The 16,138-nt window shown below is 34.8% G+C and overlaps 2 protein-coding genes across 3 annotated transcripts in view; one reads left to right on the top strand and one right to left on the bottom strand.

Moving 5' to 3' along the window:
- Nucleotides 1–16,138, top strand: part of LOC136037032 (ras-related and estrogen-regulated growth inhibitor-like protein) — a 234,150-nt gene that overhangs the window by 77,768 nt on the left and 140,244 nt on the right. The window lies entirely within an intron of this gene.
- Nucleotides 11,882–13,977, bottom strand: LOC136037028 (shematrin-like protein 2). Its single transcript, XM_065719443.1, has 2 exons — nucleotides 13,857–13,977; nucleotides 11,882–12,171 (listed from the first exon to the last, which is right to left on the bottom strand). The coding sequence occupies exons 1-2, from the start codon at nucleotides 13,869–13,871 to the stop codon at nucleotides 11,938–11,940; spliced, it is 249 nt and encodes an 82-aa protein (XP_065575515.1). The 5' UTR covers nucleotides 13,872–13,977; the 3' UTR covers nucleotides 11,882–11,937.

A 16,138-nucleotide genomic window follows, 5' to 3' on the forward strand; every position in this document is an offset into this window, starting at 1 on the left:
TCTTCCGGATTGCTCAATGTGCCTGTTGTTCTCATTTATATTGCTGGATTGTTTTGGTAATTGAAATAAGACAATAGACAGTTATTTAACCTTAGTATTCCTAAGGATGACTACTGATTATAATGAAAAGAGGAGACACCCCTTTGGAATATTTGAAAAAAGCATGGGTGTAATTTCAGCATTTTTATTGGGGTTAGGAGGGGTTCAAAACTGTAGGGCTGGAGGTACGGGATACTCTCCAGACAAAAGAAGAGTTTGCAGGTGATTTCCCCAGAAATTTTTGGAAAATACAAGCCTATGTTTGTTTGTAAGCTGTCTGAAAGCTTATTTCAGGAAATTATTTTATAATGAATACCCTACACCCAACAGTAAAAAAAGTAAATGTGGCATGGACCTGCCCTAAGTCTTCAATGGAACAAATTTCTTCCTCCATCTTCTTTTTCATCTTCTTCCGGATTACCCAATATGCACATTGTATTCGTTAGCAATTCTTGATTTAATTGGGATCTAAATTAAAACAACAAACTGTTACTTTACCGTGAGGCTAATAAAAATGACCGCTAGTTCTACTGGAAAGCGCAAAACAGATTGGAGTTCTCGAATTTGAGAAAGAATATCAGGAATATTAGATGAGATTAAAATTAGATTATGTATTGCCCTCATCTCTAATTGCCCGCTATTTAAGCCTCTGAAATTTGGGGATTTTAGGATTTCTTATAAGCCAACTTTATAAACTATTAACTTTTATTTTCCCTGTATAAAAAATTTGACCGAGTTAATCACAGCTATTTGTGAGTAAGAATAAAAATAAAAAAAGCTTCCTCTTATGTATGACCTAATGAGGTCATACATAATGTATGACTATAAAGGGAGATATGTATGACCTAAAGGCAGGTATCTGTAAGGGGTGTTGGGTCTTCGATTTGGCTCTGGCCCATCTTAGGTCAATATTTTTCTAGCTTTTCAAACTATCCAATTGAACTAATGCTGTTTTCTTGGGTTATTTGGTCAAATTGATCCCTATCATTTCAAATTTTATTCCCCATCCTACACAGGCATTGTGTGTGGGGGGGGCATCACTATTCGTCTTAGTTTATGCTCGTTTTGAGTTTCACTCGATTATTTATTGTAATTTCTTTCGTTTTGGGTTTCATTTATTTATTATTGGAGATTTGGGGTAGCCTTACACTTGTAATTTTTTTACCTTATTTCTGCTAATCTTTGGTTAAATGAAGCTCTTTACTTTTCTTTGAAAAACTTTCTTTGTAGGAGAAGCTGTTTACCATATATTTTCCCAATATCTTCAATCTTTTCTTTTTGCATATAAATATCCATATTCTGTCTTACCATTTAAATAATAGATACATTTTTTCAACAGCTTAATAAGCTATACACTCTTTAAAAAATCTGGACACACATAGCGTCTTTTGATTTAGTTTTACACCTCAAGTTTCCTGAAAAAAACTTAATACCTATCTAAAAAATTGTATTTTTGCTATTTTCACAACCTGGACGCACTTTTACTCTTTGAATTTAGTTCAAGTATGTAAGCAGATGTAGTAATAGTAGTAGCCCTGAAAGTTTCAACCTAATAACCCTCTGTCGTTTTGAGATATTGTTGAGAGGTGACAACCTGACAACCAGCGAACACAGTGTCTTTTGTTTTAGTTTTGAAGCAACAGAAAATTTCCGCGAAAGTTTCTGCTTTATACCCTATTCAGGTCCTAAGATATCCCCCCACGAAATCTTGACAGTCTGGAGGCATTTAATTTTTTTTTGTTCAGTTCAATATTAGCAGTAATAATACCACTAGTAATAGTGAAAGCACCAGCAAAGGTTGTAATAATATTGGTAGTCCTGGAATTTTCGGCTTAATGCCCTTATCCTTTGCTGGGATATTCCCAGTACACTCCATCGATTATCCACATGCACACAGTGTGTTTTATTTGGTTTAAAATCCCTCAAAACATTCTCTGAAAATTTCACCTTCACATCTTTAGCCTCAGTAAATACGTTCTTTTGACAACCTGCTTGCACATAATATATTTTAATTTGGTTCAACACTATCTATACATCCCCTAACATTTTCACCTTATACCTTTAGCTAACAAATACCCTTTAGCTAGTAGATAGAAGTATTAGTAGTAGCAGTAGTGATGGTAGTAGTAGCAGGTGCAATAGTAGCAGTGGTAGTAGTAGAAATAGTAGTAGCATTATTTCCTTTTGGTTAGTTCAGCTTCCCCTACTTCAAGCCCTTTAAGTTTCAACTTGATACTCCAAGCCATTCCTAGGATCAGTGACGTCATTTCATACGGAACTAAGGAGGGCTAAGCATCCTCAGTGGGCCCTCTGAATTGACTGAGTCAGAGGATATTTCTTGACAATTTCACAGCAATATTTCTTCACAGTGGTTAGCACAGTCCTCTCCCGAAATTGTCTCATAAGATTAACAAGCAATTTGAAAGTGTAAAATGAATACAGAGAAAAGCTACGTTGGGAGATAATTTACCATTTCACAAGAGCCTTTTTAGCAGTTTGTGGTAACGAGCTGTAAGTAAGGAGCGACCCGGCTCAATGGTAACCGAAACTCTAAAAAACTAAATTTTGATACCAATAAATATATCAAAAGAATCAGATCTTTATGCTGCTGTCAATTATATAAGTTTCATTTAGCTTAGTCATACCCATCAAAGGTTATGAGCCTGAGAATATTGGTCTTATTTTCTTAAAAAGGGAAAAACACCGCCTAAAAGTCACAGAATGGTAATGACATTCTCACCATCAGATTCAGCAGATCAGGGAACCCTATTGTAAAGGATTCCACGCTTCTATCTGCAAAAAAAGGAATTATATATATATATATATATATATATATATATATATATATATATATATATATATATATATATATATATATATATATACATATATATATATATATATATATATATATATATATATATATATATATATATATATATATATATATATATATATATATATACTAGGTGTTGGGGTGGCGCTTCGCGCCACCCCAACACCTAGTTGGTGGGGCGCTTCGTGCCCCCCCAAGCCCCCCCGCGCGCGTAAGTCGTTACGCGCCATATTAGTTACGCGCCATTGTAGTTGTGTCCCTGTGTCCCACCTGTGAATATAGATAGATTTATATATGTGTTTCAAACTACGTAAAAATTGCGAATATACAACATTCTTGGTTTTCCCATTGTCTGTGCATATACAAAGCCGTATGTACTAATAATGACGTCATATGCAAACACTCTTTTTACAAACAAACAAACATGCATACACACAACTCGTTTTTATATAGATAGATAGATAGATAGATACAATACAAATTAACTGCGTAAAACTTGCGGATATACAACATTCTTCGCTGTCCAATTGTCGCTGCATATAAATAGATTGTCAGGTTTACCGACCCTCGAACATGCAACGTACAATTGTCCATGGGAAAAACAATCAGTATTAAGATCTACACCACATTTTTCTAATGATTGACCATGAGCTTTGTTAATGGTGATTGCAAATGCTAATCGAATTGGGAATTGCAATCTTTTAAATTGAAAAGGCAGATCTGTTGGAATCATGGGAATGCGAGGAATAAGAACAGCATCACCCTCAAAAGGCCCTGTCAAGATTGTGGCCTCTATTAGGTTTTCCATTGTTTTTTTTTTACGGCAAGTCGCGTGCCATTGCAAAGCTTTGGTGGGTTGATATTTCTTAAAAGTATTATTGGTACGCGTATTTTTAGTTGTAGCACGTGTGGTGGAAACCCTGAAAGACCCACGGAATTTAAAAATTCAGATGGATAATTAACCGCTTCATTTGGTTCCAAAACTGTGTCGACTGACTTGTAAAGGACTGCCTGGTCTCGAATCTTGGCCAAAACAATATTGTTGATTTCGTGGACGTCTATATTTTTGGGTGCGAGAATCGCTCTTTCACTTAGCCATTTATTATTTTTATAATTTTTTAGAATATTCGGAAATACTTTTTCAATCAATTCATTTTTGGACGTCACTAAATTACAGAAATCAGCAGGTGGTTGTATACGTCCTGAAATTGAGTCTACTGGGAGCTTTCCGTTTCCAATTGCCAGCAATTGATCTGAAAATGTTTGACCCGAGTCTTCGTTTTGCAATCGGACACGCATAGTTGTAGTTAATTTTTATGTATTTACGTGTGCCCATAAATTAGAATTTTTCAGGCAAGCATTCATTTCGTCTGCAGGAGTTGATCTAGGTATTATAGGTAATGTTTGCCTGAAATCTCCCGCAAGCAATATTAATGTGCTGCCAAAGGGTTTCGACTTCCCTCGCAAATCTTTCAAGCATTGATCCAGAGCCTCGAGCGATTTTTTGTGTGCCATTGTGCACTCATCCCAAATAATAAGTTTGCATTGCTGCAATACTTTACCCATCCCAGATGATTTGGAAATATTGCACGTGGGAGTTTCTGTAGAATGCAAATTCAGAGGCAATTTCAAAGCGGAATGAGCAGTTCTTCCACCAGGCAGCAATGTTGCGGCTATTCCGGACGGCGCAATTGCCAACGCTATATCATTTTTTGATCGAATTGATGCCAGAATCAGTTTTATCACAAATGTTTTACCAGTACCTCCTGGAGCATCCAAAAAGAAAATTTCTCCAATGTTTTTATCGACACAATGCATTATCGTATCATAAATGTCTTTTTGTTCCGACGTTAACTTGGAAATGTTATTTGTACATACGACAATAGATCACTCGTACTGTAACTTTGTTCACGATCCAATTCTACACATGTCGAAACAGCAGCGATACGGTTAGGTGAAGGCAGAATTGGTAAAACAATTCACGGCATTTTAAAATATAATTTTCTTCATCCTGCCGAATCATTAGTCTATAGGAATAATAATGCATTGCACTGCATTTCTTATTCATTTCTTTGTTAGTGGCTGGATTCAGAATTTCTATCACTGATGAAGTACAATTGTAAAAATTTATGATTCTCGCCTGAGAATGGTAGAAGGGACCCTGCTCTATGATAAATTTGCCCTTTTACTTTGAAAGTAGACATAAATTGATCTGGATTTTCGATTTGGGCTCCAAACGACGTCATTTGGAAACATGAGTTATATTTTCTGATTTGTTTCAAAAAACGCTTAGATTCTGACGTAGTTCCAGTAAGGAAAGTCTTCAATGGCTCTGGTGGTGCAGCCAATAGAGGAAGTTTAACTTTTCCTGAGGCGCAACACATTCCATTGTTTCACCATTGAATTTCAAGGCCTTGCAATAGGGACAAATTTTAGACATAGTCCCGATTTGAACACATCTACTCAAGCTATAATCATCGACTGGGCTGTACCTGAATGCCAGGCGATAACTTTCAGGTTGCTCTGATTCCTCGGCACGCTTTCTTTTCTTACTTTCTCTATCAGCAGCAAGCCTGATTTCTTGCTGTTCTTGTGATTCCTCGGCACGCCTTCTTTTTTCACTTTCTCTTTTAGCAGCAAGTCTGGTTTCATGTTGCTCTGGTAGTTCCTCGGCACGCCTTCTTTTTTCACTTTCTCTTTTAGCAGCAAGTCTGCTTTCGCGTTGCTCTGGTAGTTCCTCGGTACGCTTTCTGTTCTTTCTTTCTCTATCAGCCTCAAGCCTGTTTCCTTGCTGTTCTTTTGATTCCTCGGCACGCTTTCTTTTCTGACTTTCTCTATCAGCAGCAAGTTTTTTGGCATAGACTCTTTGAGCATCTTCCTCGGCTGTTGCCATTGTAAGTTCATCAGTCATTTTAAAGTTAAACATTAATAGATTTCTACGTGAACGCATGTCTTATATATCTTTAATGACGTCACCGTCATAAAAAAATGACGACAACTAACTTCATGACGTCAGTCAACACACAAACATGACGTCACCTGACAGATACATCCACAGACAACTCATTTTTATATATATATATATATATATATATATATATATATATATATATATATATATATATATATATATATATATATATATATATATATATATATATATATATTACAAGAAGGAAGAAATAGGACGTGTTTTTCTTTAATTTTTTTAGGGGTGATTGTATTGACCCTTTGACCCTAGAATAGCGTGATAGGACTTATTAAAACGGAAATTAGAAGTTCCAGTGTCCCTTTTAAGGAACCGAAAATATTTGAGGGCAACTAGGCTTCTTGTGATTATTTAAAAAAGATCAGAAATTAAATAAAAAAGGAATTTTTTCCTGCTGAAAGTAAGGAACAATATCAAAACTTGAAACCATCGGAAATTATTAAGTATATGAAGGGGGTTGCCTCCTCTTCAACACCTCGCTCTTTGCACTAAAGTTTTGAGCAGACCAGTGGGTAAGTAATAGCAGTACAAAAACAATGCTCTTTGTGTGAGACTTTCAAAATAGACATCATGGACAATATTAGTCACCTGCATTTTATAAATAGATGCATAATTGATCTCAAGTTATCATTTAGTTTTTCTATTGTTACATTTATTAGGTTCTTTTTTCATTAAAACTTATGTTCGTTTTAAATTTTGATGTCATTTAAAAGTTGTATAAAATAAAATTCTTTTACTATTAAATATTTAATTTTTATTATTATTTAGTTCCTTTGATCTTCCTGTTGAAGAGAAGGAAACAACTGAAGATTTATTTTTAATGATCACAACAAAATTCGGTGCCGTTTTTTGTAAATTGGTACCAAAAACTAGAACTTTTTTCAAGTTCAAATCAGCGCCGTTTTCAGCCGTAGTGCAAATAATGAAGATATGTATAATTGTCAAAACTTCAGAATACGCCGTTGCTATAGTTTTGCTGATATGCCCTTTTGGTAATCAATGTGGCCAAATTGTGTTTCAATTTAATTCAAATCCCCCCTGTATTTGCTAAAATTTTCACCTTATACTTTTAATTTTAGTATAATTTAACGAACGAGTATTAGTTAGAATAGTAGTAGTAATAGTAGTAGTAATAAGTAGAATAGTAGCAGTAATAGTAGTAGTAATAAGTAGAATAGTAGCAGTAATAGTAGTAGTAATAAGTAGAATAGTAGCAGTAATAGTAGTAGTAATAAGTAGAATAGTAGTAGTAATAGTAGTAGTAATAAGTAGAATAGTAGCAGTAATAGTAGTAGTAATAAGTAGAATAGTAGCAGTAATAGTAGTAGTAATAAGTAGAATAGTAGCAGTAATAGTAGTAGTAATAAGTAGAATAGTAGTAGTAATAGTAGTAGTAATAAGTAGAATAGTAGTAGTAATAGTAGTAGTAATAAGTAGAATAGTAGCAGTAATAGTAGTAGTAATAAGTAGAATAGTAGCAGTAATAGTAGTAGTAATAAGTAGAATAGTAGTAGTAATAGTAGTAGTAATAAGAAGAATAGTAGTAGTAATAGTAGTAGTAATAAGTAGAATAGTAGCAGTAATAGTAGTAGTAGCGATAGCAGTATAGCATGCATATATTGGCTTTTGGTCAATTGATCTTTCCCCTAGGCGTTTACCTAAAGTTCCAATCCTAAGCTATTCCTGAAAATGCCCTTTGGACAACCTGCATGTAGATTGTGGGTATTTGAGTTAGCTCAACTTTCCCTTCCGTTTTCTCTTAAACTTTCACTTTCATGCCTTAGCCTTAGCATTGCTGGTTTTATAGCATTAGCATTAGCATTGCTAATAGTAGCTGTAATAGTAGTATTAGTAGTAGTAGGAGTACTAGTAGTAGTAGAAGTAGTAATAGTAGTAACTGTGGTAGCTTGCAAATATTCCTTTTTTGGTCTATTGATCATTCCCCTCATCATTCCCCGAAAGTTCCAACTTTATGCCCTCTATCATTATTAAATTAATAGATAGATACAACATAATAATGAAATAGTGAAACATATTAATGAAATAGATACAACAAAAGAATTGAATTTTTATGCTGATTTTAAATTTATAAGTTTCATCAAGATTAGTCGAAATCACCAAAAGCTACGAGCATGAGAAAATTTACCTTATTTTCGAATAAAGGGAGAAACACTCCCGAAAAGTTATAGAATCTTAATTTAAATCACACCAGCAGATTCAGCGCATCAGAAAATCCTGCTGCAAAGGTTTCAAGTTAAAATAACCTAAAAGTTAAATGATCTTAATTAAAATCAAACTATCAAATTCAGCGTGTCAGAGAACCCTACTGTATAGGTTTCAAGCTCCTCTTTGCAAAAATGTGGAATTTTGAATTTTTTGCCAGAAGTAAGATCACGGATGCGTTTTTTTTGTTTTTTCTTTTTCCAGGGGTGATAATATCCAATCACTGGTCCTAGAATTTCGCGATAGGGCTCATTACAACGGAAATTAAAAGTTCTAGTGACCTTTTTGAGTGACCAATAAATCTGAATGAAACTAGGCCCCCTCCCACGCTCATTTTTTTTCAAATTCACCGGATCAAAATTTTGAGATAGCCATTTTGCTCAACAGAGTCAAAAAATCTTGACCTTGAGTAAAAAAAATCTTGTCTTTGAGGCTAACTTAATCCCCACAGTCCCCAAAGAAGGGGCTACAAGTTATGAACTTTGCCCATTGATTACATATTGTATTGGTTATTGGGAAGTAAACACTCATTTTCAGGGGGGATTTCTTCTGGTGGGGGGGGAATCTTTCCATGGAGGAATGTTTTATGGAGGAAGAAAAATTCCATGAACAAGGCGCTGGATTTCCCTTCCTTATTTTAAATAAAACAATCAGAAGTTAAATTAAAAAAAAAACAAGTTTTTTTGTCGACTGAATGTAAGGAACAACATTAAGACTTGAAACGAACAGAAATTATGTATATGAGGTTGTTCGCCCCCTTTGGCAAAACCTCTCTCTTTAAACTAAAGTATTTTTGGTAATTTCAAAAGAGCTATTTATTCTAATTAAATGGCTTTTGGGATTCAGGGGGCATTCTTAAAGAATTAGAACAAATTTTGAACTTTAGCGTAATAAGCGAGGTATTGAAGAGGGGATGAACACCCCTCATATTGCATTTATGAGGAAGTTTCTCCCCCTTATCAGTAACTCGCTTTTAACGCCAAAGTTAGAATTTTGTTAGATAATGGTCGACAGAAACAATAATTTGTTTGTGTTATTTTTCTGCCAATCTTAGCAATTAATATTGTCTTAACCAGTTTCTTAACTAGGATTTTTATGTTATAATAAACTAAAGATATTGTATGTTTTCGGCTTGTGGTTGTGATTGAATAAAAAAAAAAATTCTAACTAAAGGTAAGGAACAATATTAAAACTTGAAAGAACAGAAATTATTGCGTATATGAGGGGGTTGCCTCCTTCTCAGTACCTCACTCCTTGCACAAATGTTTGACTTTTTGTTCCAGTTATTTAAGAATGACTCCTGACACACAAGGACCGTTTAATTAGAATTACAGAATAATAAAACGGTTCGTGGTAACGAACTGTAAGTAAAGAGCGACCCGGCTCTATAGTAATCGAAACTCTAAAAAAAAGGTTTAGAAAAAAGGATTTTAATACCAATGGATACAATAAAAGAATTGACTTTCTCATACTTATTACAAACATATAAATTTCATTAACTTTAGTCTTACCCATCAAAGGTTACGAGCCTGAGGAGTTTTTTCTGATTTTAGAAAAATGGGAGAAATACCCCTAAAAGTTAAATGATCTTAATTAAAATCAAACTATCAAATTCAGCGTATCAGAGAACCCTACTGTATAGGTTTCAAGCTCCTCTTTGCAAAAATGTGGAATTTTGTTTTCTTTGCCAGAAGAAAGATCACGGATGCATGTTTATTTGTTTATTTGTTTTATTTTTGTTTTTTTTCCCCGGGGTGGTTTTCTCAACCCATTGGTGTAGCATATGAACAGAGAGCTTATTTGATCAGAAATTAAAAGTTCTAGTGCCCTTTTTAAGTGACCACAAGAACTGGAGGGCAACTATGGCACGTCCACCACCACTTTTCCCCAAAATCGTCCAAAATTTTGAGATAGCTATTTTGTCCATCATATTTGAAAGGCCCAATCACTATGCCTTCGGGTATAACATGATCCGTCACCCCAAAGCCCCAGGGGAAAGTCCTTTAAGTTAAAAAGATTGCCCATTGTTTGCACAGAGTATTTGTTATTAGGGTGCATGCATACATTTTCGAGTGAAGGGGGGAGGGAATTTTCTGCTAGGGCTTTTTCCACAGGGGAGTTTTACGTGGGGAGGAAAGTGGCCAGGGAGTGAACTTGTCAGAGGAAATTACACGCAGGGGAAATTGCCCAGAGTTCGTATACAAAATTCCTTTTATGTCTATTGCTTTCTCTTTACCGTCTCAATTTTACGCATGGAGTGGTTAAAAGTAATTATCCAGGGTAAACTTCACTAGGATTGAATTTTATAGAGGATATTTCCGTGGTGAGGGTGTTTCTCCGTGGAGGTGGGGTCAGATTTCCTGGCAGTATTTAAAAATCGATCAAAAATTAAATAAAAAAAATATTGTCTACTGAAAGTAAGGAGCGACATTGAAACTTAAAACGAACAGAAATTATTCCGTATATGAAAGGGGTTGTCCCCTCCTCAGCGTCTCGTTCTTTACGCCGAAGTTTGACTCTTTCTCTCATATCTAATTTTTTAAACAAAAAAAAATTGGTGTAAAGAGCAAGGAGTTGAGGAGGGGACAGTCCCCTTCTCAGCTTCTCGTTCTTTGCGCTTAAGTTTGACTCTTTCTCTCAGATCTAATTTACAAAAAAAAACTTTCGTGTAAAGAGCGAGGCGCTGAGGTGGGGACAGTCCCTATCATACACAGAATAATTTCTGTTCGGTTTAAGTTTTAATGTTGCTTCTTACTTTCAGTAGAAAAAACTTGTTTTTTATTTATTTAATTAAATAAAAAGACGGATTTTTTCAACTGAAAAAAAGGACCAACATCAAAGCTCAAAATGAGCTAAAATTATTTCATAGTCGAGGAGGGACTACTCTCTCTTTAAACCCCTCTCTTTGCGCTAAATCTTGATCTGTGTCCCAATTCTTTAAGAAGGACTCCAGAAACACAAGAGCCGGTTAACAAGGTTTAACAAGAAATCCACAAGGTGGATTTCTTGGCATTGAAGAACGATCAGATATTAAACAAAGAGACAAGTTTTTTCGACTGAAAGACCATCATCAAAACTCAAAACGAACTGGAATTATTTAATTATGTAGGAGATAGTAGGAGACATCCTCCTGCTTAATTCCTCTCTCTTTACGCTAAAGTTTGACTTTTTATCCCAATTCTTTAAGAAGGACTCCAGAAACACAAGAGCCGTTTTACTAGAATCACAAACATTTTAAATTTGGTAAAAACTTCAGCATGTTGAGTTGGGTATTGAAAACTAAAGGGTAGTACACTCACATACAGAATAATGCTTGTTTCACGTATTAATTTCCCTCCTTATTTTCAGTTGGAATATATTTTCTTTGCTAATATATATTATTTTCTTTGTTATATACATATCTTTTTTATTGCAGTGTTGTTTCCTACCAACTAACCTTGTGCCCCTTGTACTATCATTTACCTTATTGATCAATTATCAAAGTCAAATTTAGTAGCCTCAAATTAAAATACGCCTGAGGCTCATCCGTAATGATATATTTATAACACTGAGATGTAGCTGGCGTTAGCTTAATCAAATCATATTTTGTATAGAACGGTTCAGCCAATCAGCAAATTCCATGTAAAGCCTGATTGGCTCAAATTAGCAGCAGCTAAATCTTCGTACTTGTAAGATGTCATTCTGAATTAGCCTCTACTATCTGAAATAGGAACAATTGAAGTCTTTTAATCTACAGCTAAGAAAATATGTATGAAACAAGCCTACGTTCTTTATCATAATACAAAAGAAATATGTAATTTGGACATGAAAATTTATTTCAAAACAAAAGTCAAAAGAGGATTAAATATGTTCACCAGTAGCCAAGGCCACGACCATAGCCGTATCCACCGTAATAGGGGCTGTAGAGGCCTCTTCCTAATCCAACTCCGTAGCCTCCATAAAGTCCACCATAACCATAACCAAGTCCTGCACCATAACCAAAACCATAACTTGGAAGGAAGGATTCACTTCCTTCAATGTCTGTGGCCTCCTTTTTTTCTTCTGCTGGTGCGCAGAAAGCAATTGCGAAAAGGGCGAGAAAAACCTAAAAAGTAAAATTAATTAGTCATACTGCGGACCTTACCAGGTTTTTTTTTGCAATAAAAATGAATCTCCTTATATTCCCTGCATTCAGGGAAATAAAAAGTTCAAGTTTTCCAAGGATAAATTATTAAAAACTACCCCATCAAAAGGAACGACCAGGGGAAAATATATCACTTAAATTATTCTACTAATTGTTTGAAAGCGTTTAATTCTGGTAGCATATATGTTATTGAGACCATTGGGTCAAACAGTTTTCCAAGTTTAACCTTAAGCTCCACAGTTTCCTGAAGGCTGAGGTTGCGGTCACACTACCAACCCCCACTGCAAACAAAAAGAATGACGACGCACCCTTGTTGCGATTGCACGTCCTATGTACCAACTAATCGCTCTGCCAACAACAACAATTGTGCAAACAATAATTTTCACTTTAGAGAAAAAAAATAAAGTCTTTACATTGAAAATCAGTGGCGTTAATTCACAAATATTTAGGTTGGGATAAGTTTTTAAATCTAAGAGGAGGGGGACAATTTTTTTTATTTATTCAGATTAAAATTACAAAACGAGGCATTTTCAATGAGAACACCTTAAAAGGAGATGGATTATAAAAGTAGGATGGTATACGTCCACTCTAGACACCGAAAAGTATAGTGTTTCCCTTTTCCTATAAAAAAAAAACTAAGTGAAATTTCTTTAATTATAACCAGGACTAACTTAAAAAAATTAAAACAAGGGGGGGTTTACTGGTATTACCTACCTCTTTTAACATAAATTTTTCTTTTTCTAAGCATCTAATTGATTGAATATTTTTTAAATTTATTCCGATATCAGTTTGGTATTCTTAAGACGGACAGGTTTTTGCGAAGTGTGATGGAAACGTAACAACATAGTAAGGAAATTGGTGCTAAGAAGAGTTGCTAGTGATCCCCCCTTTTCCCAGCATTTTGCCACGATCACTTTATATGGATGCTACATGGTTAACACCCCTTTGGCATTTCTAGCAAAAAGGTTAATTCCCTAGCGTTTCATCTATGCCTGCTGGCAAACAGTATTTGTAACTTATAAGAGTGGAGACTTTTATTAGTATCAATAAAAGAACTATTAACGCCATCTAGCGCTGACGGCACTTGGTATTTTTTCCATGTAATAATTAGAATAATCATTTTAATTAGAGCAATTGGTAAAGTTAGTTTAGTAATAAGTGTCTGATCTCAGATCCTGACATAAAAATGATTACAAGGATTGAAAGAAAAATTCCAAGTGTTACCAGATACTAGATGGTGCTGACATTTTATGAACATATCATTGGAGCAGTGCTTAATTTTTGGAATGATCCTCTCCTTTGCTTGGTTCGTACACATTTTCTTATTTTAACACCCGTTTTGGGTGCAAATATTGTGACCTTTTGAATTAGAGAATGTAGTATTTTACCAATAAGTTGAAAGACGATAATTAAAAAGTTCCTCTTTTTCTCAGAACTGGCTTAGCCTGATGTCTACATCCTTAGCCATAATCAAGATTGCATTGTGAAGACATTTGAGTCTCAAATATGAAAAGCTTATTAAAATAAAACATAAGATGCATGAATTTAATGGACAATGGGAAAAAAAAAATAAAATTTAGAAACTACGTTAAAAGTCAATAGTTCATTTTTTTAGAGAGGAAAAATATTTAAAAAGTTGGACTTACAAATATCTTCATCATTTTCGGTGTTCAGATAATTAAGTTTCTTAGAGAGCTGTTTCAGTTCTGATGCAGAAAAAGGTGCCTCTCAGGTACTTATATTCAACGATTCTTATTCTCTGAAACCTTGAAAAATACGCAATTTTATTTTATCGTAAATAGGGTTGAAGAACTTGAAAAACTAAATTTTAATTGTTGTTTTCAATTGCGTTTCATCTTCTTCCGGATTACCCAATATGCCTGTTGTTCTCATTTACATTGCTGGATTGTTTTGGGAATTAAAATAAAACAATAGACAGTTATTTAACCTTAGTATTCCTAAGGATGACTACTGATTATAATGCAAAGAGGAAGACACCCCTTTGGAATATTTGAAAAAGGCATGGGCATAATTTAAGCGTTTTGACTGGGGTAAGGAAGGGTTCAAAACTGGGGGCTGGATGTATGGGATACTCTCCAGACAAAAGAAGGATTTTAAGGGGATTTCCATAGAAATTTTTGGAAAATACAAGCCTATATTTGTTTTTAAGCTGTCTAAAAACTTATTTTTGGAAATGATTTTATAATAGATAACAAACACCCAACAGTAAAAAAGTAAATGTGGTATGGACATGCTCTAAGTCCTCAATGGAACATATTTCTTTAAGTGATAACGAAGAAAAGTTACTATTATTAGTAATGAAGTTGGGGGTTCTGCATCCGCAACCGTCCAGTGGTAGAGGCTCACCGACAAATTATGGACGGTTATTCAAATTTTTAATTATTTCGTGTATTTAGTTTGGGACGGGGGTCGGTGGCGTGACTCTGTAAGCTCAGCCATAGTCGACCCAGCTCTAAATGGGTACCTGGAGAAATCTGGGGAAGGTAAGCAGGAAGGGTGTAAGAAAGCACAGGATGGTTGGCCCCCAACCCCCCATTGCACTTCCTGGCTGAAGGGCCATGAAACGGAGATCAGCACCGCCGGTTTGGACCTTAAGGGTCTAGTGCCGTCTTAATTACTTACTTGTGTATTGCTCTTCTCCCCTCTCCAGTTTAAAAGCGTCTGGTATTGACTCTGCATAAGCAAAGCTGAATCCTGAAAACTTCAAAAATTTTGGTTGTAAAATAAAAAAAAAACGTTTAAAATGTGTTTTGTCTTGAGTAAAGTACAAATCAAGTTCTTGAAAAAAGCTCAGGAAGCTTTATTCCTATTCCATTTTGCAATAATTCTGCAGGTTTTGAGGTTGACTATTGTAATTTCTGTTTGTTTGGGTTTAATTAATTTATTGATTCTAAGTTATTGTCGTTTCATGCATAAAAAAATCATTTAACTTTAATTTTCTGTTTGTTTTAATAGACATAGCCTCTGTCATTGGTTAAGAAAGGATATCTTAGATTTTCTTGAATTTTTTTCTCTACGAATTCAGATTTTGGCTATTTAAATAATGAATAAAATTTTTGCAGTAATTTTCAATAATAGTTGGAGTATAATGATTGGGATGGATGGGAATTGGGAAAATATTAAAATATATTGAGTTGAAAAAAACCCTGATCTTATGGGTTCTATAGTGCTTAATGGTTATAGCACCCCTCCCCCAACATGTCACAACCTTGAGTACAGAAAATTATTAATCAGCCATCCCCCCTACATGCCTTGAAAATTTCAAATTAATTCCCTTAGCATTTCCTTAGGTAAGAAAGATATGCCCTTTTGATAACCTTGGATGTAGGCTACATAGTTTGTTTTTATCTAATTCAACTTCCCTCTCAACAAACCTGGACCGTTTTTTCTGAATATCCAAAACCGTTCTCGAAATTAATGTCTTTTGATATAGTTAACATTGCTAAAAACATGCCCTATAGTTTCAAAGTAATACCCTCAGTTTTGCCTAGTGTATTGTAGAGGTGCCCTTTGGACAATAAGGATACACATAGTATATATTGATTTAATTTTACACCCTCCTCAACTTCCCTTGAAGTTGTTAACTTGAAACCCTAATAAATTTCTGAAATGTTTCATCTGTGTCATATCCTTTTGACCACCTAAATTCACATAATGTGCTTTCATCTGGTACAACAGACACCCCGCACACCCTGAAGGCTTCACTTTAATCCCCTTTGCTCCTTCAGAGGTATTGCAGATGTGCCCTTCTAACAAACGTATCCTGTTAAACATCCCTTTTCACATGCCTTGAAAGTTTCACTCAATACCTTTGCCTATTCCTGAGATATCACAAGCACGCCCTTATGGTAAACTTGAATACGTATAGTGTCTTTTAGTTTAGTCCAACATCGCAGTAACATGCTCT

The sequence above is a fragment of the Artemia franciscana genome, chromosome 16, assembly GCF_032884065.1.
Source record: "Artemia franciscana chromosome 16, ASM3288406v1, whole genome shotgun sequence".
NCBI classification, from domain to species: Eukaryota; Metazoa; Arthropoda; class Branchiopoda; order Anostraca; family Artemiidae; genus Artemia; species Artemia franciscana.